General features: G+C 42.4%; 1 protein-coding gene across 3 annotated transcripts in view; it reads left to right on the top strand.

The window, feature by feature from the left end:
- wdfy4 (WDFY family member 4) overlaps positions 1-22,833 on the top strand; it is a 321,548-nt gene that overhangs the window by 59,467 nt on the left and 239,248 nt on the right. For all 3 annotated transcript variants that reach the window (XM_087982407.1, XM_043678830.2, XM_087982406.1), the window contains 7 exons: positions 1,110-1,723; positions 6,248-6,338; positions 11,055-11,269; positions 13,074-13,186; positions 14,923-15,148; positions 17,243-17,319; positions 22,097-22,315. In XM_087982407.1, coding sequence (XP_087838533.1) covers positions 1,110-1,723; positions 6,248-6,338; positions 11,055-11,269; positions 13,074-13,186; positions 14,923-15,148; positions 17,243-17,319; positions 22,097-22,315 — 1,555 coding nt within the window. The remainder of the gene's footprint in view (positions 1-1,109; positions 1,724-6,247; positions 6,339-11,054; positions 11,270-13,073; positions 13,187-14,922; positions 15,149-17,242; positions 17,320-22,096; positions 22,316-22,833) is intronic.

The following is a 22,833-nucleotide window of genomic DNA, read 5'->3' as shown; positions in this document are numbered from 1 at the left end:
AAGCGACTGAATTTATTATCTCTGCCCCTCAGGATCTTTATTGTGTTATGTACAAAGTCAGATTGATTTGCTAATATATATTTAGCTGCTAACCCAAAATAAATATCATTATGCCTCCACACTCAAAGGTTGACACGTTGAAAATTGTGTGCTGTATCAAATTACAGGAAGGGAGTTAAATTTGCTTATGCATAACTCAGTTTGTATTTTAGAGATTGAAGCCAGAGGAATATTAAGTCACCAAGGATTAAAATGTAACTGTATTAAGGGCTGTAACAATAAGGTTATCTATGGCCTTTGCTGAAAGATGTCAAAAACATTTGCTTTACTTCTATTTGGTTTTATTAAATCCATCCTCCTCTTAACCTGTAGCTCTCATAAGTACTTGAATGACAATAATGTATTTTGTGTGTTGTTTGTCACCACATTTTCTGAATCTGTCTCCTTGCCCAGGAATAGACCTTTTGACTGGCAGGTGGGTCAGTAATCAAAGAGCTCCAGTTTAAGACAATGGGCCAGAAAGAAAGGAGAGCTAATTAGGAGAAATATTCTTGCGTGGCCCGTTGTGATGTGGAAGGGTGGAGGAAGTTTATTCAACACAAACTTTCAATATAAAAAAGAGATGGGGAGTGGATCTCATTGGATACCTCAAAGAGTGAGCATAGGCTTGATGGCTGAAATGGTCTCCTTTCTGTGGTTTAAGATTCTGTAATCAATTTGATACACAGCAGAGGATGGTGTGTGTATGGGATGAGCTGCCACAGGGAGTGGTGGAGGTTGGTACAATTTCAACATGTTAAAAGACATCTGGATGGGTAAGGTTTGAGATTAAAACAGACCAAATGCTGGCCAATGGGACTAGATTAATTTAGGATATCTAGTCAGCATGGACGAGTTAGACCAAAGGGTCTGTTTCCATGCTGTACATCTCTATGACTGCATTTGTTGATCCATAAAATGTTTAGATATTCCTAAATTACATTATGTTTCTCACTGTGTACTGTTTGTCGGCGATAACGTTTTGGATCCTGCTCATCTCTGACTGAGTAACGCACTGTGACAATGTGCACTTCAGTGCTCTAATCTATGTGTCTTTCTTTACGCCGCAGTCCCTCTTAAAAGTGCTGGGAGTTCCTAAAGCTCGGACTGCATTCAGGACCGCCGGAGGATTCAATGCACTGCAGTCAGTGCTGGCAGACATGGAAGGCGCGTTGTGTGATCCACCTTCAGGCAACTGGGCTGCGGTGGATCAGAGTGACATCTGGGACCTCATCCAGACAACTCTGTGTACTCTTACTGTTGTCATGCACTCTGACCCTGTCAATAGTCACTTCTTCAGAACACAGGGCCACTTCGACAAAATGATGGAAGATCTCCGGCTTTTCGGTTGCTTCAGCAGTGAAGGAGGGCCGTTAGAATGCCCACTCGACGTCGACGCCTGCAGAAAGTTTGAGCAGTTCCTGTCTTTAGCTCGTGATTCCACGGAGGCTATGAGACCCCCTTTGAGGAAATGTGTTAAACTTTTCGATTTTCTGGACAGGATGGCCAAAGGCACCTTGTCTTCTCCTTGTCCTACTCAACAAACCAGAGAAGATCTTGCCACAAGTCACAGTGAACCATATGATGAACATGGTGCACCACAGATAACTGGGAGTCATCAGGACACATCTGACCCCATTGCTGAGCCTTCAGAACAACAGCTGAAAATTGATCTGGAAGACAGGTAGGATACTGAAGACTAATGAGCCGTGTTTAGGGCACTAGCAACAGGTAGGGCTTTGAAGATTATTAAACCACTTTTAAAAATCTTCCATTAAAAGCAACAGCTCTGGAAATTACAGAATTCAGTGTAGAACTGTGTAGTTAACATTTAGCTCTCCGTCAGTTCTTAGTGTACATCAATTTAATTCCATAATGCTGCATAAGAGTTATTCTGATCAATGGAGTTATTGAACTGCACATTAATTGTCTGTGGATCTGGTGGATGTTCCTGCTTTAATTGATAATCAATCACTTCTTTATTCACTCTCACTTCCTCCTGCAAACTCTTTCTTTGTAAATGGGATGACCGTATAGAAATTGTGCTCAGCACATTATTCATCATGGGGAGAAAGTGAGGACTGCAGATGCTGGAGATCGGAGGCAGGCAATGGTGATAGGGCGGAGAGGTGGGAAGGAAGATGGACGGGGTAGGACTGGTCATGAGGGTGGTGCCGAGTTGGAAGGTTGGATCTGGGATAAGGTGCGGGGAGGAGAAATGAGGAAATTGGTGAAATCCACATTAATCCCATGTGGTTGGAGGGTCCCATGATGGAAGATGAGGCGTTCTTCCTCCAGGCGTCGAGTGGTTAGGGATTGATGATGGAGGAGGCCCAGCACCTGCATGTCCTTGGCAGAGTGGGAGGGGAGTTAAAGTGTTCGGCCACAGGGTGGTAGGGTTGCTTCGTGCATGTCCATCTTCCTTCCCACCTATCCGCTCCACTCTCCTCTCTGACCTATCACCTTTACCCCCACCTCCATCTACCTATCACAATCTCAGCTACCTTCCCCCAAGCCCTACCCCCCCTCCCATTTATCTCTCTACCACCATGGCTCACAAGCCTCATTCCTGATGAAGGGCTTATACCTGAAATGCCAATTCTCCTGCTCCTTGGATGCTGCCTGACCTGATGTGCTTTTGGAGCACCACACTCTCGACATTATTCATCATTCTGTACGAGAAACTTCTTCCGATTTGGTGGTTTATTATGCTGATTTTTCAAAAAACTTACCAGCCTGGAGCTGTCTCATTTGAGATTGATGCTCCAGCCTTTTTCAATCAGACCCCTGTTCTGTAATAAATTCTGAGCTTCATAAAATGAAATGATATGGCTACATGAATCCTCTTGTTGGGGAATATTAAAACTACACAAAGCACGGACTCAATTTCTTCATTTAATAAGACTCCAGTTCATCCTTGTAAGGAACTTCCCAGGCTCATCTCTGAAGATTTGTTCTTTGCGATGAGTGGTAAGCTAAACTGAATTCTGATTCAATTTGAAATTGGCAGTTTGGATTGTTCAGAGTCACTGGACTTTAGATTCTCAAACTGGCTCTTGTTGGAAACTTTGCCGCTCTAAAAGAAAGGACTCACTGAGGCTACTGTCTCAAACTGCGTGCTCTGCACCCCCCCCCCCCCCCCCCCCCAAAAGAATAGGACTCATGTAAGAGTCTGGAAGTCTGAATAATTTGGACAAAAGCTTGATTACACAAAGGTTGGAATGTTTATTTGTAAACTTTTACACCTCAAAGTGATTGTGCACTGGACTGGTTCATTATTTGATCAAATGGCTATGAATTGTTTATGCGAGTGATGTATAATCATTCACAATCCTCAAACTTGAGGCCTTGCAGTTATACTGTTACTTTGATATTGATACAGAATTGACAGCCCAGGTAACTGAGTGCACAGTGAGATTCTGTGTTGTTGTACCTCTCCAGACTTGGTTTCTGACACATTGCCTTCTCCAGTGTCCTGACCAATTCTAATTCCATATTAAAGTCAGGTCTACCGTGGGGTCAGTGAAGTAGACTTTACTAAAGCCATAAGATGTAGAAGCAGAACATAGAACATAGAACATTACAGCGCAGTACAGGCCCTTCAGCCCTCGATGTTGCGCCGACCTGTGAGACCAATCTGAAGCCCATCTATCCTACACTATTCCATATGTCTATCCAATGACATTTAAATACCCTTAAAGTTGGCAAGTCTACTACAGGTTTCAGGCAGTGCGTTCCATGCTCCAACTACTCTTTGGGAAAAGAAACAGCAAGTAGGCCATTGAGTCTGCTGTGTTATCCAATAACATGGCTAATCTGATAATCGTTAACTCCACTTCCTTGCCTTTTCCTCATAACCCTTTATTCTCCAATGGATCAAAAATGACCTCTGCCTTGACTGACATCATAACTAAAGTATGACTAATGGACATCATTGGAACTGTTTGGATCCATGTCCCAGTTCTATGCCATCTGACTTTGTTGTTGCACAACTGCTTACTCACAGGCCCAGTAGCTATTTGTAGAGTACTGTAAAGTTCACAGAACCACAGAATTGTTACAACGTAGGAGGCCATTCAGCCTCATGACTTAGTGTCATTCCAGTTCCTCATACTCGTGCAGATTGAATGATTATTTAAGTAGAAACCGTGCCCCCTTCAATGCCTCTACTGACTTTGACTCCAACACAGTGCATTCCGAACCATTCATTGTGTGAAGAAATTCTTTCGTATTTACAAACTGAATTTTTTGAATCTGTGTTCTCCTGTCCTTGATACTTTTACTAGCAGGAATAATTTCTCCTTACCTATTCTATCCAGCTCCCTCAAAATTTGAAAGCTTCTATCAGCTCTCCTGTTGGTCGCCTTCTCCCTGAGGAGAAAAATCACCGTTTCTCCAGTTTTCATCATCACTAATTCCTGCCATCGCTGGAATCATTCTCATAAACCTCTTTTGCTGTCTCTCTGCTGTCCCTCCAATCAATCCTTCCTGCAGTGTACATAGCACTGCAGCTGAGGTCTAACAAGTGTCTTATCCAAATACAGCATCATCTCCTTGCTCTAATACTCTGCCTCGTTAATAAAACCCAGTATACTGTATGTATTGTTAATGGCTCACTCCACCTGTTCTGCCCCATTGACTGATCTGCACATGTATACACTCACATCCCCCTTACCTCCCCTTTTGAATTATATCCCTTATGTTACATTGACTGTCCATTTTCTTTCTCCCAAAATGCATAACTTCTCACTTCTGCACATTGAACTTCATTTATCAATTAACGCAGACTCCACCAACTCTGCATCCTTTTGAAGTTCTGCACTGTCCTCCACATGGTTTATAATGCTTCTAAGTTTTGTATCATTCAAAAAACTTTGAAATTGCCCTGCATGCCAAGGTCTAACTCATTAACATCTATTTGGAAAAGCTAGGGTCCCAATTCCAATCACTGGGATACTCCACTATAAGCCTTTCTCCTTTGATTCCCATCAATGAATCCATTTTGTCTTCACATTGCTACTGTCCCTTTTTAATTCCACAAGCTATAATCTTCCTCATGTCTGTTGTGTGACTGGATGTCAACGTACACCACATCATCCCTGTTCAAGGGGAACTCCAGCAAATTATTTCAATGCTGTTTCCTCTTTAGAAATCTGTGCTGGTTCTTCCTAGGTAACCCACCTTCTTCCCACTACTAATTCTTGCCCAAACAATTGTTTCTCAAACTTTCCTCACTCTCTGAAGTTCTGGTTTAACCCTTTGCTCCATAAGTTGTAGCACCAAAACAGTTTTGCTGGATTGTATCACTCTGTTCTTTTACTGGGTCAGTCAGCTGCTGTGTGTCTTTCTTTACACCAGTAATTAACCTTCCGAAGTACTTCATTGTCAGCAAAGTGCTTTGGGAAATTCTGAAGCTGTGAGAGGCGCAACATAAATGCACCTTTCTGTTATTGCATGAAACTGAACACTTTGACTTTAAAAGTTTCTTTACTGGAGTACTTTAGTCAAATAATTAAATATCTTTGGAGACTTTAAGAATGCCACCTGAGAGATATAGTTAACTAGGAATGATGATAATTCCGGTTGCAGATTAATGTCCTGCCCTCGTGTTGGAAGATTGACTGTACAGGTTATACATGCCATACTGAAAGATTTTTGTGTGGCTTATTCCATAAAGGTAAAATCACCATAGTCTTACCAGATCATAGGGCATGCTCTCCCATCAAAGAGAGATGAGTGGTGGTGATTTAACCTGAGGGACACCACACTTCAGGTGAGGGGAGAGTTTGGGAAGGAGAGTCTTTCATGGCAATCTCAGCCCCTGTAGGAATTGAACCCACACTGGGGGGCATCACTCTGTATCACAAACCATCCATTCAGCCAACAGCACTATTCTGCAAGTCTGCCATGAAACATTGAATGGCCAACCAAAACTGCCCAGTTTTCCACTCCGACATGGAATGTAGCTCATGCTTTTGGAAAGATCAACTTTGGATTTGGAAAGATCAACTTTGGGAGATTTCATTATTGGCATAGGGGCTCAGTTAGTGGATAGATCAGAGATTGAAGTGGTAGACGTGGTCACACCTGATTTTCTTGATATCTCAGTACTAGATTCTCACAACTCCCTGGAAACCCATTGTCTTGTATTATTTAAAATGTGCAGCTCATGATATGGATTCTCCAATTTGTGTTTAATTTTGGGAAGGTTTGCTGTGGACTCTGCCCTCGTCCATCCAGGAGCTATTTGCGTTATGATGGATCTCTTACCGAACGTAAGCTGTGAAGGAATACCTCAGGTATCTCTCACTCTCTTTCATTGTGATGTGTATGATCAGAACTGAGAATGAAAACCAGTCATGTTTTAAACTCTTCAGACAAACGCACTGTTTTCCTTCACTTGTCACTCTTGTGAGACAACTGAACTGAATTTCTTTGCTGTAAGAATCCTATTTACATAAAGGCAACAGACCCCATAAAGGATTTAGAGTCATAGAAATGTGCGGACCTTTGGTTCAACTTATTCTTGCCGACCAGATATCCTAAGTTAATCTAGTCCCATTTGCCAGCATTTGGCCCATATCCCTCTAACCTGGGTGGCACGGTGGTTAGCACTGCTGCCTCACAGTACCAAGGGGTGGGTTTCAATTCCAGCTTTGGGTGACTGTCTGTGTGGAGTTTGCGTACTTTCCCCGTGTCTGTGTAGGTTTACTCCAGGTGCTCTGGTTTCCTCCCACAATCCAAAGATGTGCTGGTCAGGTGAATTGGACATGCTAAATTGCCCATAATGTTAGGTGCATTAGTCAGGGGTAAATATAGGGTAGGGGAATGAATCTGGGTGGGTTACCCTTCGGACGGTTGGTGTGGACTTATTGGGCCAAAGAGCCTATTTCCATAATGTGTGGAACCTAATCTAATCTAAACCCTTCCTATTCATATACAGTACTCATCCAGATGCTTTTTAAATGCTGAAATTGTACCAGCCTCCACCACTTTCTCTAGCAGCTCATTCCACACACGTAACACCCTTTGGAAGAAAGAGTTGGCTCTTAAATCCCTTTTAAATCTTGCCCCTCTCATCTTAAACCTACACCCTCTAGTTTTGGACTCCCCTACCCCAACAGAAAGACCTTAGCCTCTGATGCTCCAGGGAAAACAGCCCCAGCCTGTTCAGCCTCTCCCTATAGCTCAAACCCTCCAACCTTGGCAATGTCCTTGTAAATCTTCTCTGAACCCTTTTCAAGTTTCACAATTTCCTTCCTATGATATCATGCCTTAAAGGTAAAATGATGAGATCAGCTGACCTTAACCTGTATTACTGTTTGGAAAGAAGGATGAAGGCTAATCTTGCATTGGGCAAAATCAGAATTGAATTCAATAGGTTAGATGCGAAAAAAATCTAGTTCCTCTCACAAAGGAATCTCGAAGAAAGAGTTAAAATATTTAGAATCAGAGCTCAGCTGTTTAGGAGTCAAATTAAGAAATATTTTTCTGTATACAGTAATAGTGAAAACCTGCAAGTGCTGTCCCAGAAGACTATAGTTCAGGATTAATTGGAATTGGAGATTGTCTTGTTTTTATTGAATCAGAATGCCCAGGGATGCAGAATAAAAACATACAAAATAGCGGTGGGTTTGGCCATTCAGTCCATTAAGGGGCCTTGGCATTATTCAACATGGCTAATCCCTTATCTCAATACCATACTCTCCTCATACCCTTTGACACCTTTAGCCTCTGGACATGTATCGATTTCATTCTTTAATGCCTGGCCTTCAGAGCCTTCTGTCAGAGAATTTCACAAGGTTGCTGTCCTCCATGTGAAAACATTCCTCCTCAACTAAAATGGCCTGTCCCCAAATCCAGAGTCCGTGACCCCTGTATATTGGGCCCCGCCCCTAGCCAGGGGTAACCCCATCTCTGTGTCTAGTCTACCCAGCCTTTTCAGAGTATTATACATTTCAATGAGGTCCCCTCATTGTTGTAAACTGCTGCGAGTCCAGGCACAGCAGGATGCATCACAGCATAGTCTGGCAACTGCTCTCAGCAAGAGGTGACAGAGAGTTGTCCATCACACAAACCAGCCCATCCATTGATTCCATCTTTATTTCCCACTGCCTCAGAAAAGCAACCAACATAATCAAAGGCTCCTCCCAACCCAGTTATACTCTCCTCCATCCTCTTCTGTCAGGCAGAAGACATAAAAGTTTGAATGCACGTACAAATAGATTCAGGGACAGCTTCTTCTTCGCTATTACCAGACTTGTGAAAGGATCTCTCAAATGTTAATTCGGAACTCTGTTTCTGTGAATGTAACACTGTATTCTGCGCGCTGTTCTGTCTTCCTGATGCACTTTGTATGGTATGATCTGCCTGTGTAGCAGAGAAAACAATAGTTTTCACTATATGTCGATACATGTTCACAACAATACAGCAATCAATCATATGACAAACCTGCCATCTCAGGAATCAAATTGGTGAACTGGGAATAAAGGCAAGTAAATGGAGTTGCAATATATGACAGCTATGATCTGATAGAATGGGCTTAAGAGGCTGAAGGGCCTACTCGTATTGATATACCATGACTTGCTGTCACCTACCTAGAATATTACCTAATTTCATAACTTTCCAATGTGTAGGTGTGATAATTTCATTTGGTAACAAGACATCAATTGTATAAGAGTGTGAATCCAATGACACCACTTGCAACAGTGTCCTTTTGTATTGTTGCTACAGTTCATTGTCTCCCACCTCTGCCAATGCTCCAATGAGGTCTGCAGATGCTGGAGGTCAGAGTTGAGAGTGTGTTGCTGGAAAAGCACCAGCAGGTCAGGCAGCATTCGAGAAGCAGGAAAATCGAAGTTTCGGGCCGGAGCCCAAATTCCTGATGAAGGGCTTTGGCCCTAAATGTCGATTTTCCTGCTCCTCAGATGCTGCCTGACCTGCTGTGTTTTTCCAGCAACACACACTCAACTTGGGCCACCTCTGCCAATGTTATGTGCATTAAAGCAACTAGACTAAATAGTAGTTATTTAATATGCATGCAGGAATTATTTTATATGTAAATCAGTCGAACACACATAATATCCACATTTGTTGAGATGTATTCAAGGTATCTTTTTAAAAAATGCTTCAGGAAATTGTCTTATTTGTTGCTTTACATCTAATATTAACCATAACTTGAAAAGGAAATCAACATGCTGAAAATGACAAAAATCAGTTTCATTCTAGTCAGGTATAAAGCCGTCTTTTCCAGTATTCTGCTGGTTTTAGCTAGGCTGAGCTATTGTAAAATACTATTCATGGTATTCATTCAGAGTGGAAGTGAGTATGACGTGTGTATTAATGCAATGTTCAGGAGAAGTCCATTATATCTCAGTGAAGTACAGTTCAAGTTCATTAATAATACAAGGATCTCAACCCTCAAGAGAGGTAAATCTTTATTTAAATATTATGTTTGTTAAAATAAAAGAAACATAGTGATCCAGCTGTAAAGTGGTTTCATCTTTTAGATCCCAATTTCCATATCGTAATGTTTACCTCTGTAGTTTGGGAGAATTCACCACAGTTTTCCACATCTCAATGTATTTCACAACTTCTGAATCCCATAATGGGTACAAATGGCTGACCAGTGATGTAAGGATAATTAGTTGCTGATTAGCATCTAGTCTGGTGTGTCATTTTACACACAATTTGTTTGACATGCGTTCTGTGAGCTATTAACACAGAGTATATGTTCCCTTCATACAACATGAGGTACATTTCCCCCAATCTGGGCTCCCAGCACACAGCTCTGCTCAGATTGCATACCAATCAAAGAAGTAGTTCTATCCTGTCATTGCCAATCTTCCCTTCCTCTTTCAATCGCAACAGTGAACTTGCTCTTACTTCCATCTGACAACTAAAGATTTTTTTCATATTTCCTTAGAGCCGCTTGCTTAGATACAATGTTCCTCTGCAAAGTGGAGCAGATTACAACCACATTAAGATTTTAGCACATGTGCTAGGTGACAGAAAACAGTGGTCATTTAACGAAAGTGTAGATCATGAAGAACGAAGCTGTGGTCTGGTCAGTTCTATCTTTTCCACAAATAAGTATCCTAAGACAAAATAATGCTTGCCTTCTAAAACAAACTAGTAGTATTTTCACATTGATTAAGGATTACGGTGTCAAAAGAGTAGGCAGTGGGGTAGCAAACATGGAGAGGCTATTCTGTGAAGTTGACCTGAAACCATTTGAGATGCAAAAATGGCAGCGCATCTCAGAGTAGCGAGGCATTAGGTGAGTAATCTGACTTCCTGATGCCCAGTAAGATGTAAGGTCTGCATGGATGCTTGAACCTGCTGTTGTTCATGTGTAAGGATTCATTCACCCAGAGGGTGATGGGAATCTGCAGCTCACTGTCCATAAGGGTGGTAGAGGCAGTAACCTTTACAGAATCCATGACTGTACAGGTACAAGAATGGGAAAGGTTTAGAGGGATGTGGGCCAAACACAGGCAAACGGAACTAGTTCAGTTAGGAAACCTGGTCACCTGGTCACCTGATGAGTTGGGCCGAGTTTCCATGCGGTATGACTCTATTTAAGAAATATTTAGATGTGCTAGCAATGCCAAGCCACAAAAGGATATGGGCTAAGTACCTTGAATTCCAGCATTTGCAGTTTTTTTTGTCTCTAGGAAAATAGGATTGGAATAGTTAGGTGGTTGCTTTTGACCAGTGCACACTCAATGGGCCGAAGGGTCTTTATCTGTGCTGTAGACCTGTATGATTCTAACCCATTAATGCAGTTCACAGCTCTTTGAAGGAAATGTAACATTTTTAAAAGTTCGCATCCACTTGTAGAGTTAATATTTTAGATTGCATTAAATTTTGATTTTGTTTGAATATTGACTTAAATGTACCATTTAGCGACAAAAGTTGCTTATGGGGGTAGGCATGATTGTATGTAGGCATTTAGTGCCCCGAGTCTGTTATGGTTTACACGAATGATAAAAACTTTGCTTCTTTCCCTTCAGCTATCTCTGGAGCTGCAATACGCAGTGGCTGATTACGTTCTGTCACTCGTCAAATCAGAAAGGAACCGCCAGGTTATGTGTGGATCTGGACTTTTGACCATCCTGATAAATCGATATAAGGAGCCATTGACTGATAATGACAATGTGTTACACTTGCCCCTCATCAGGACCTTTGAGAAGCTGGCTTGTCAAGCTGTTGAGCCAAGAATACTGAGGTACTGCCTGTCTGTCAATATGATGTGGAGCTGCTGATGTTGGACTGGGGTGGACAAAGTTAAACATCACACAATACCAGGTTATAGTGCAACAGGTTCACTTGGAAGTACAAGATTTCGGAGCGCTGCTCCTTCATCAGGTAGCTAGTGGGGCAGGATTATAGGACACAGAATTTCTAGTAAAAGATCAAAGTGTTATATAACTGATGTGATGTATTGAATAAATCTAGATTGCTGTTAAGTCTTTACTCACTTAGAAAGGGGATAACTTAAGGTTTTATCAATTTCTTTAAAAAAGGTGACATCTCAGCTTTGTATTTGCAGATACATTCTATTTTGTTCATAAAGCATACAATCGGTAGGCAGTCAGTCCATGTGACATTTTATAAATTCTTACATTTCAATTAGAACCAGTCTGATTCCAGGTTGGGATACTGACAGACTCTAACCTTACACCTTTAATGCACTATTTGAGCTGAGATGTCACCTTTTTTTCAAGATACTGATTAAACCTTAACTTATCTCAGGGTTGTGACTTGAAAGAAGTTCTGAGATTTACCTATCAATCAATTGAAACCTGCATCTCCATTCTAAGTGGTTAAAAACTTAACATCAATCTAGGTTTGTTCAGTACATTGCATCAGTTATATAACGCTTTGATCTTTTACAATAAACTCTGTGTCCTATGATCCTGCCCCACTAACTACCTGATGAAGGAGCAATGCTCCGAAAGCTTGTACTTCCAAATAAACCTGTTGGACTCTAACCTGGTGACGTGTGATTTTTAACTTTGTCCATCAATAGTTCCAAATATGCTTGCACTCTGAGGAGTTAAAAAAAAGCCATTTTTGATATTGTATTGTGCCTTCAGCCCCCTGAGCAATTCTGATGTTCCCTCCCTGAAACTCTCATTCCTCTATATCCTTCCTTGAAGATGATCCTCAAAGTGTACGTTTTTGAACAAGTTATTGGTGTCCTTTCCTAAAATCTTGATGGGGGAATGGCCTGCTCCTGCCTGTTTGGTTCCAAAAATAAAAGAATAAGGATCAAAAGGGCTCCAAAATGCATCCCCTCTGTCCAATTTTCCTCCAGATTCTTTAACCAAGTGAACCATTAATCTCGAGAAACTGATGAATGTAAATCCCAAGCCAAAACAAACTGACACTTGATCATGGAAGTCATTAGACTTACATTGAATGATAAAAATATTTCCAGTTCTATTTTTGAAGTTCCCTTCGTGAGAGACTTTCATTTAGATAACACCTTATATCTCTTAAAATGCTTGGTGATCTCCTTCGATGGAAATGCAAGAAAATGGATTCACCATTTGGAGCACAGCAGGATCCCACAAGTCAGATCGAGATAAACGATCAATGAATCTGTTTTGCTGGGCTTAGCAATCAGAGCAGTTTTGACCAGAAATCTGAGGGAATCTTCTGGCTTATCCTCTGATCGCAGTGGATCCTTTAAGGTTCTCCTCAACAGCTGGGTTAAGCACTTTGAGTGTCTGCTCAATATCTCCACAGGAGAGCGGATCCTTTTCACTTTCAGTTGACTGTGTTAACATTTGTGAAGTGATCATAAAGCTGCCCTTTAAAGGAGATTTTGCCTCTATAATATATAACCCAATGCGGTGATTTGCTTGCATTTTCCACTTTACGGCAATAGGATAAATATTTGAGGTGGAACAGGTGCATATATGGGTGTGGGATCAAGGGGGTGGCACTGAGACTACAAGCCAATTGAATGGCCTCCTTCTGTGCTGTTTCATTCACTGCTTCTCTGCTTTCCTTCCATTTAACAGACAGTTCTTGTGCCTTGGCGAGCCCCTGAACTGTACAGGTGGAAAGAAGCAAATGTGTGACTCGTCTGGTAAACATCAAACTGATCTCTCCTGTTGTCACGTTGGTTCCAATGGTAAGGGGCATGCCGAGGTGGGGGTGTGTTGGGGGGAGATGGGAGATGTTGAGGATGGGTGCAGAATGATGGGAGCTGGAACTACCTGGGTGTTGTGACTGATGGTTTGCCCTTCTAAATGGGCACCAGAATAGCATTAGACTTCTGCATAGATGCACATCTGTCCACAGGTTAGTATTTGTGCTCTCAGTCTGACTTGGACCTTGTGGAGTTGGCATGGTAGGCTGGCAAAAATTGTTACATCTTCAACTGAACAACGTTTGGTTGAATTTCACAGCAAACAAAGGTTAAAATCTAGAAACATGAGGATGTTTATTTTACCCTTTCACCCCGATTGTTCCCCTTCAAGATCACAGTCCTCGTGATTCAGTTGCTTAATTCAAAAAAGTCCAGATAATGCAAATCATTGATTGAATTCTCAATTCGCTGTTCTCAAGAAAAAGAAGCAGGTTTTATTTAAGAAAGAGTGCTATCCCTTGTGTCAACAGGACCAAACTGCTTGCAATTAATGAAGTACACTTGAGTTGCAGTTGCTATTGTGATTTAAGAAATTTGGCAACCAATTTTCCCACAGGCAGCAATGGGAAAATGGTTGAAGCATTTAGTTTAGATGTTTTTGTGAGGGATAAATATTAGCCAGGAGGAACGGTGAGAATAGGAGTTGAATATGATGGATTAACTTAAAGTAATTTTTTTATTATTAATTAGCAACAATGATTTATGTTGTATAATTAAAATTTTGTGCCAGAAAGCAGTAGCTTATAAAAATATATATTTTGACCAGCAGCAATCTTTCTTTCTTTTTGCATTAAGACGCTCATAGGTTCAATTTCTATATTTTCTGCTCTGTTTATTTGATTGTAATTTCAGCTTGAGCTCAATCAGCCCATATTTGCACTTTGCAAATAAGGAACAGGATTGTATTTGAAACTTCTGTTTAAAGATTGTAAGAAAAGCTGTTTGAAAGCAAATTAGGAGCTCCACAAGTAATCTTCTCCGCAGAACAGGTCAAATTTGAAAACTTGTTCAGATAACCAGATTTTCTTTGACTGCTGAATGTCACAGTTTTGTTCTTTAGAATTTCATTTCACTTTGTTATTGAGCATTAAGATAATTAGTCATTTCAAGCATCAAGTGAAAGGTGGTCTGTAGATTTCTCCATCATGCAAATGGATGAAAAAATAAAAATGAATTTCTATTGACTTTAATCAAAACACTTTTAAGCTTCGAAACAAAAACATAAATTGCTGCAGAGTATAACTTTTAAAAGGTTCTGTGATTTACAAATGAAAGAACTGAAACCAACATTTTCATTCTAAAAGACTAGAGACTTCAGGAACAATCCAGGTCATGTGTAGAGAGATAACCGAGTTAATGTTTTGAGCCCAGTGACTCTTTTTCAGAATACTGCACTGTATTCTGAAGAGTCAATGGACCTGAAACGTTAACTCTGTTTCTTACCACAGATGCTGCCAGACCTGTTGAGTGTCTGCAGCCATTTCTGTTTTTTGTTTCAAAACTTGAGCATCTGCCAGTCTTTATTGCATAGCAGCATCTTTGACTTCATTGGCCATTCCCTTTGTTATCAGTAATGGCTAACTTGTTAAGTGCTTCATAATTCATGGGCACGTTGTCATTTGTTGAAATGCACCGGAACGGTTTAACTAAGGTGAGGTCGATGTGTGCATAGCAGTGCCCAATTCGGAACTCTCAGCCCTTTTCTTCCTGCATTTCAGAGGCAGACTGGGGGAGGAGAGGAACTGTCAACCGGAGGGGGTCACTGATTGCAAAGCATAGACCGATGCGAAGCTTCAGCTTATCCCACGTGTCAAGTCAGAAGGCAATACCACGGCACCGCGTCATGAGCTTAGTCTCCATGATGTCTTCTCGGCAATTCCACCCAACCAAATCGTCTACAGCTCCCTCCTTTGCAGAGTTTGACATGTCTGTTGTTGGATATGGGTATGGAACATTGATACATGCCACTAATAACGCACGCAGTGATCAGTTGACGCGTATACCTGGTGTTTTCACCTGTGAGCAGTGGTTATCTCTCATTCAATTCCTGAATCAGAAATGAAATTGGCAAAAGTGGCCATGAATAAAAAAATTAGGAGGGACAGACAGACATGAAACATAACCAAAGGAAAAGAGAATAACCTGAGGGACTGGATGTTGAAGATCCTTTAAAGGAAATCATTTGCATTTATATAGTGCCTTTTGGTTTCCAAAGAGCCTCAGAATAAATTAGGTATGTTTGAAATGATGTAAACTGTTTAAGTGGGGAAAACATGCAACAAATTTGTGCATCGTAAAATCCTACAATAACTTGGACTAAGGGATGGATGTTGGTTATGTCACAGGATGTCATCTCTTGTTTGAATTTAGCCAAATGGCATCTTTTAAGTCCACCTGAAAAGGAAAATTAAAGCCTCTGTTAAATGTGTTGTTCAAAGGCTTCTTTTTCCTCTGAAGTATTTGTCTAGTTTCTGTGTCCAAAACTCATGGTTTGAACTGATGACCTCTGGGCTCAGATTGGGGCTGAGGGAGGGTGCTATGGTAAATAGTATGCAACAGTTCAGTAATGGGAAAGATGTAATGCATCACTCGAGGACTGATGCCTAAAGGTGGCCGCTGTAAAAATAAGATGAGCTTTTTGTCTGGTGCCAGGCTGGATACCTTTAATCAGTCAGCCAGTTGTGAAATGACAAGTAGACTGGCAGTAGCATTTCAAACCTGGCTTCTGTTCAAGGTTCAGCAATCCCAGTGTTGTAATTACAGTTATTAACTTCAGATGTGTGGTGTGTCAGCAGATGGTGGATCCAAAGGAAGAGAGATTAATGCTGATGGCACCTTGCTGTTTGTCTGTGTTGCGTTTTCATATTGTGAAAGTTGCCGTGCCAATTTTTGTCATTTCAAACACAAGGTGGGTTTCGTAATAATGCCATAAGACCTAGCAGTGGAAGGAGTCCATTCAGCCCATCAAGACTATGGCTCGATTCATTGAGACCATGGCAGATCCGATAATCCTCAACACTACTCTACTGGCTTTTCCCAGTAACTCTCGAATCCCTTATTGATTAAAAATCTGTCTGTCGCAGCCTTGAATATACTTAATGACCCAGTTTTGACGGCCCTCTGCAGTAAAGAGTTGCACAAATAATACCATCAAAAACAAAGAGTAAATGTGTGTGTGTGTGTATTTTAGACCAAAAATTGTTCTCAGTACGTGGGCATTTCCTGTCCCTCCATAGCTGCATTGAGTAGGTGTTAGTGTATTATCTTGAACCATAGTAGTCCATGTAGCGAAGGGCCCTCCCGTTGTCCTATTCAGTTGGGAACACCAAGATAACAGAGAAACCATGGAAAATGGTCCAAGGCAAGTTCCTGGGTAATTGCAGGTGATGGTGTTGCCTTGTATCTGCTGCCATTGCACTTTGAGTTGAGATATTTTGTGTCCTGAGTTGCTGATGAAGGAACCTCACTGAGCGCATCCTCCCAATAGTCCACACTGCAGCGTTTGGAAAGGAATCTCACTGAGCACATCCTCCCAATAGTACACACTGCAGCGTTTGGAAAGGAACCTCACTCAGTGCATCCTCCCAATATTGTACACACTGCAGCATTTGGGGAGGAACCTCACCTCTGTGCATCCTCCCAATAGTACATTTGTGAAGCTTCCAAAATACAAATCTTTGGTGAGAGAATACTGACTGACAACTTGGTGAAGTGCACCAAGACAAATGTTTTAAGGGGCATCTTAAAGCAGTGAGAGACGTGGCATCCTCTTGCCCATGAGATGTGTTCCCATTGGCACAAGGTGGGTAAAGGATTTTCATCAGGAAATGGAAGGGAAGATGCCCTCAAGAGCTTTTGTACCTCTTTCATGGCAGAATGGTCAGTGCAGTAGGCTGTGGGCAATGAGTAGTGTGTAGCTGGAGAGGGCTAAGGAGAAACAAACATTTAAAAAAAACAAAATGAAATTGGAAGGGGACAGTAATCTTGGATGTTGTCAGTTCTTGAATGCGAGTCTAACTCTTTCATTGTTTGGCCCAGGTGCTGTTTTTTACCTACTCTGGCAACAGTGAGTGGAGTTAATGCCGAATCCCCGATTGCTGGTGGGATTGGAGATGGTAAGAAGGTTTCTGCTTTTTGTTTATTGCAACTGTTCTGATGAGATGGTAATGAGATGCCTAAGAAAACAGGTACTACCTAAATGTCTGAGATGGTAATTAGCAATGTGCATGGCTGAGATTCGTCAGTCAAATCATTTTCCTCCCAATAGACTTCTTTTAATTGATTTTACAAATGTTGCTTTATTTGATTTAATCATCAATGCAATATAATTAGTTACAGTTGTTGTTGGAATGAAGGTAACACCACAGGCTTACAGTCCTGAGGCGACTTGACCATGAGGCTGTCAGAAGGAAGTTCTCTGTTGTGGGACAATCTGGAACTAGGGATCACTGATTAAAAATCAGGGGGTGCCCATTGAAGGCAGAGATGAGGATTTTTTTTTCTATCTGAGAGTTGCATGTCTTTGGAATTCCCTTATCAAAGTGAACTGGATGCCGAATCTTTAAGTATTTCTCATGTACAGGTGGATTGATACTTAATTACCAACAGGTTGAACAATTATCTGGATATGCAGAAATGCGGAGCTCACGTTAAAATAGATCAGCCATGATCTTATTGAATAGCCGAACAGGATCAAAGGGCTGAGTGGCCTACTCTTCTTTGTTTGTTCGACCAATTTGTGCATTGCCAAGTTTCATAAATAGCATTGAGAACTCCCCAGTTATTTTTCTCTCCCTTGACATCTTGCCACTGCAAGAGCAGATATGACCTTCAGTTTAACATGCCTGAAAAATGGCACTTCCATCAAAGCAGCATTCCCGCAGTAATCCATGGGAGGTAGTGAGGATTGCAGATGCTGGTGATCCGAGGAGCAGGAGAGACAACGTTTTGCGCATAAGCTCTTCATCAGGAATGAAGCCTTCAAGGGAAGTGCCTGGTTTGCGACATCCAGTTGGACTCGATGGGCACTGTGCCTCAACGCCAGGAACCTGGGTTCGATTCCAGCCTTGGGCCACTATCCGTGTGGAGTTTGCACATTCTCACCGTGTCTGCGTGGGTTTCCTCCGGGTGCTCCGGCTTCCTCCCACAGTCCAAGGATATACAGGTTAGATGGGAAATTCGGGGTTATGGGGATGGAGGTGGGGGTCAGGTCTGGGTGGGATGCTCTTCAGTGGGTCATTGCAATCTCGATGGGCCAAATGGCGTATTTCTGTACTGTAGGGACTTGTGTCTGAGGTAGAAGTGCTACTAAGGAAGGTATGGCTGACACGTCTAATAACACATTTGATGTGGCAAAACACTCCCAAGATATTTCTCAGGGTATGGCTGAAAATTAGACATTGAACACGTAATGAAGCTCTTAAGATGGCCGACTGACATGCTTGTCAAAGTAGTAGGCTTTTAAGAAGTGTTTTACATAAGAGAGAACTTGCGCAGGAAATTGTCGAGCTCAGAACCCCCAGTTGGTGACAGCACTTGTACAAATCTGATAATTTGGAGGCAAGAATTTTGAGAAATGTGTTGGATGGTAGGCCTCAAGGGGGGGGACGGGAGAAAGAGAGAGAGAGGAGGAACCACAGACAAATTTGAAAACTTGGATGATGATTTTAAATTCGAGGTATAGCTCGACTGAATTGCAGGTTGATGAGCAGCAGGAGTGATGGAGAAACATGCAGCAGAAATCTGTCTGCTAGAAAAGTTGAATGACCTGAAGGTGGATAAATCACCTGGACCAGATGGACTACACCACAGAGTTCTAAGGGAGAAAGCTGAAGAGATAGTGGGGGCATTAGTGGTGATCTTTCAGGAATTGCTAGAATCCGGGAGGGTCCCAGAGGACTGGAAAATCACTAATGTAACAGCCCTGTTTAAAAAGTGAGTACACCAAAAGACTGTAAGTTGCAGATTGATAAGCCTAACCTCAATCATAGTTGAGATCCTAGAGTCCATTGCGAAGAATGAGATTTCTGAATACTTGGAAGTGTATGGTAAAGTAGGGTGAAGTCAATATGGTTTCATCAAGGGGAGCCCACACAGACATGGAGAGAATGTGCAACCTCCACATGGACAGTGGCCCGGGGCTGGAATTGAACCCAGGTCCCTGGCACTGAGGCACAATGCCCATCAAGACCAACTGGACGTCGCAAACCAGGCACCTCCCATGAAGGCTTCATTCTAGATGAAGAGCTTATGTGCAAATAAAGAATTTCTTGAGGCAGTCATGAGCAGGTTAGTCCAAGGAGAGCCAATGGATGCCTACCTGGACTTCAAGAAGGCCTTTGACAAGGTGCAACATTGTACGCTACTGAATAAGCTAAGGATCCAAGGTGTCAGAGGCAAAGATAGAAGCTTGGATAGAAGCTTCATGGATAGAAGCTGGGCTGTATGGCAGAAAGCAGAGAGTAGGGATAAAAGGGTCCTTCTCAGGATGGCAGCCGGTGACAGGTGGTGTTCCGCAAAGCTCACTCTTGGGACCATAACTTTTCACTTTACACATTAAGGAACTGAGAGCATTCTGGCTAAGGTACAAAGATTGAAAGAGAGACAGGTAATAGTGAGGAGGCAGGGAGGCTGCAGAAGGATTTGGACGGGTTAGGAGAGTGGGTAAAGAAGTGGCAGATGGAGTACGACGTGGGAAAGTGAGAGGTCATGCACTTTGGCAGGAAGTATAGAGGCCTGGACTATTTTCTAAATGGGGAGGAGATTCAGAAGTCTGAAATGCAAGGAGACTTGAGAGTGCTAGTCCAGGATTCCCTCAAGGTAAACTTGCAGGTTGAGTCAGTAGTTTTGAGAGAACTTGAATATAAAAAGCAGGGATGTCCTTCTGAGTCTCTATAAGGCTCTGGTCAGACCACATTTAGAGTATTGTGCACAGTTTCTGGCCCCTTAACTCAGGAAGGATGTACTGGCCCTAAAGTGTGTTCAGAGGAGGTTCATGAGAACGGTTCCAGGAATGAAAAGCTTAACATATGAGGAATGTTTGAGGACTTTGGATTTATACTCGATGGAGTTTAGAAGGATGAAGGAGGGATCTAATTGAAACATACAGAATACTGAATGGCCTGCACAGAGTAGATGTTGGGAAGATGTTTCCATTGGTAGGAGAGACTAGGACCCGAGGGCACAACCTGAGAGGAAAGGGAAGACCTTTTAGAATGTAGATAAGGAGAAACTTCTTCAGCCAGAGTGGGGAATCTATGGAATTCTTTGTCACAGAAGGTTGTGGAGGCCAGGTCATTGAGTATATTTAAATCTGAGATGGGTAGGCTCTTGAGTATCAAGGGTTTAGGGGAGAAAGTGGGAGAATGGGGTTAAGCTTATCAGCCATGATTGAATGGCGGCGCAGACTCGATGGGCTGAATGGCGTAATTTCTGCTCCGATGTCTCAAGGTCTATACTTCCTGCTGCCTTGAGAAAGCAACCAACATCATCAAAGACCCCTCCCAACCCATTATACTCTCTCCACCCTCTTCCATTAGGCAGAAGATACAAAAGTTTGGAAACATGTACAAACAGAATCAAGAGCAGCTTCTTTCCCGTGTTATACGAAGTCTGAATATTCCTCTCATATATTAGAGTCAATCTTTCTCTGCACGTTCTCTGTATCATAGAACAATAGAATCCCTACAGTGTGGAAGCAGGGGATTTGGCCCATCCATCCGCACTGACCCTCCGAAGAGCATTCCACCCAGACCCACCCCCCTACCCTATCCCTGTATTTCCCATGACTAATACATCGAGCCTGCACATCATGTAGACTGTGAGAAATTTAGCATGGCCAATCCACCTAACATGCACATCCTTGGACTGTGGGAAGAAACCCTTACAGACACAGGGAGAACGTGCAAACTCCACACAGACTGTTGTTCGAGGCTGCTATCAAACCCAGTTCCCTGGCACTCTGAGGCAGCACTGCTAACTACTGAGTTACTATGTTGCCAGTAACACCATATTCTGCGATCTGTTCTTTTACCCTGAAATACTTGTGTAATGATGTGGAGGTGCCAGTGTTGGACTGAAGTGGACAAAGTTAAAAATCACAGTCCTTTATCAGCAGCGCTCCGAAAGCTAGTATTTCCAAATAAAGCTGTTGGACTCTAACTAGGTGTTGTGTACTTATGTAAGGCATGATTAGACTGGTTAGCATGCAAAATTATATTTTTCATTGTGTCTCGGTACATGGTACAATAAATCAAATAAAAAGAGAACATTTCAATAATCATGATACTAGTGGTCAAAGATTGACCAGAGCAGATTGCTGTGAGATTGATTTGTGTGACTGTGGTTTGGAGAAAGTGAGGATTGCAGATGCTGGAGAGTTACAGTCGAAAAGTGTGGCACTGGAAAAGCACAGCAGGTCAGGCAGCATCCGAGGAGCAGGAGAGTCAACGATTCGCGAATAAGCCTTTCATCAGGAATGTGGGGGGGAAGGGAAGGGGGCTGAGAGATAAATAGGAGGGTGAGGGTTGGGGGTGAGGTAGCTGGGAAGGCGATAGGTAGATGCAGGTGGGGTGATAGTGATAGGCCGGAAGGTAGGGTGAAGTGGATAGTTGGGAAGGAAGATGGACAGCTCGGATAGTTCAAGAAGGTGGTGCCGAGTTGGAAGGTTCGATCTGGGATGAGGTGGGGGGGGAGGGGATATGAGGAAACTGGTGAAGTCCATGTTGATGCTACGTGGTATGTTTGGCTGAGTCTGATGCACAGCACACACTGAGGAAGAGGAGAGTAGCACAAACTACCTCATCTCGCCATTTGAATAAGCTCGGCAAGAATGAAAGCAGACTGATTCGACTGACTTCTGCTTTTCTGACCTGGTTTCCCCTTTGTTCTCAGGTTGCAGGGGGTTTCCACCACCTGTTGGCTTCACTTACTCCACGTGGTTCACGGTCATCAGCTTCAGTTCTGCTTTCGATGCCCATCCAATTCGTTTCCTCACCGTCTTCCGTCACACGTCGAAGATGGAGAAAGATTTTGTTTGTTTATCAATCAGCATTTCGGCACCAGAAAAGCAGTTGATCATTTCCACTCAGGAGGAGGTCTTTGAACCCTTCGGTATAGTGTGCTACCACCATTTAACAGATTTCACGATCAAGTGAATTTGTAATAGGTTCTACAAGATTGTTGTTCCATTCTTTAGCAGCTCAGATAGTTCTGAGCTGGCAGTTAGAGAATACTTGCTACAGAGCTGAGTGATGCAGTGAAAGAAATTTCTATATTTGATCTGTAGCTAATCTCAGTGGGTCTCGCTCCTGAGAGGATTCAGTTCTGCTGGGTCAAGGGGAGGGCTTGGATAGATCTTCATGTTCCTTACCTTTTATCCAGTGGGCAACCTTCTTGGAAAGTATTTGATGTGGTGACAAGGCAATAATGAAATAGCCTGGTAATTACCCAACAGTCTGGACTTAAGAAGCAAAATACAGTCTGAAATGAGAGCTGATGCTCGTGCAACTGTTTAAAATGTGTTCATGACTCCAATCCAGGACATTCAGCCCATTCCAGCATTTACTTACCACAACTGTCTCCTGGCAAACCTTTGCCATTGAACACCATTCCCTATACTCTTCTGCAGC

Source organism: Chiloscyllium plagiosum, unplaced genomic scaffold, assembly GCF_037043375.1.
Source record: "Chiloscyllium plagiosum isolate Xiang-an unplaced genomic scaffold, Cpla_swu_hap1 HiC_scaffold_43, whole genome shotgun sequence".
Lineage (NCBI taxonomy): Eukaryota > Metazoa > Chordata > Chondrichthyes > Orectolobiformes > Hemiscylliidae > Chiloscyllium > Chiloscyllium plagiosum.
The sequence above is the reverse complement of the archived record's forward strand: the minus strand, read 5'-3'. Positions and strand labels throughout refer to the sequence as shown.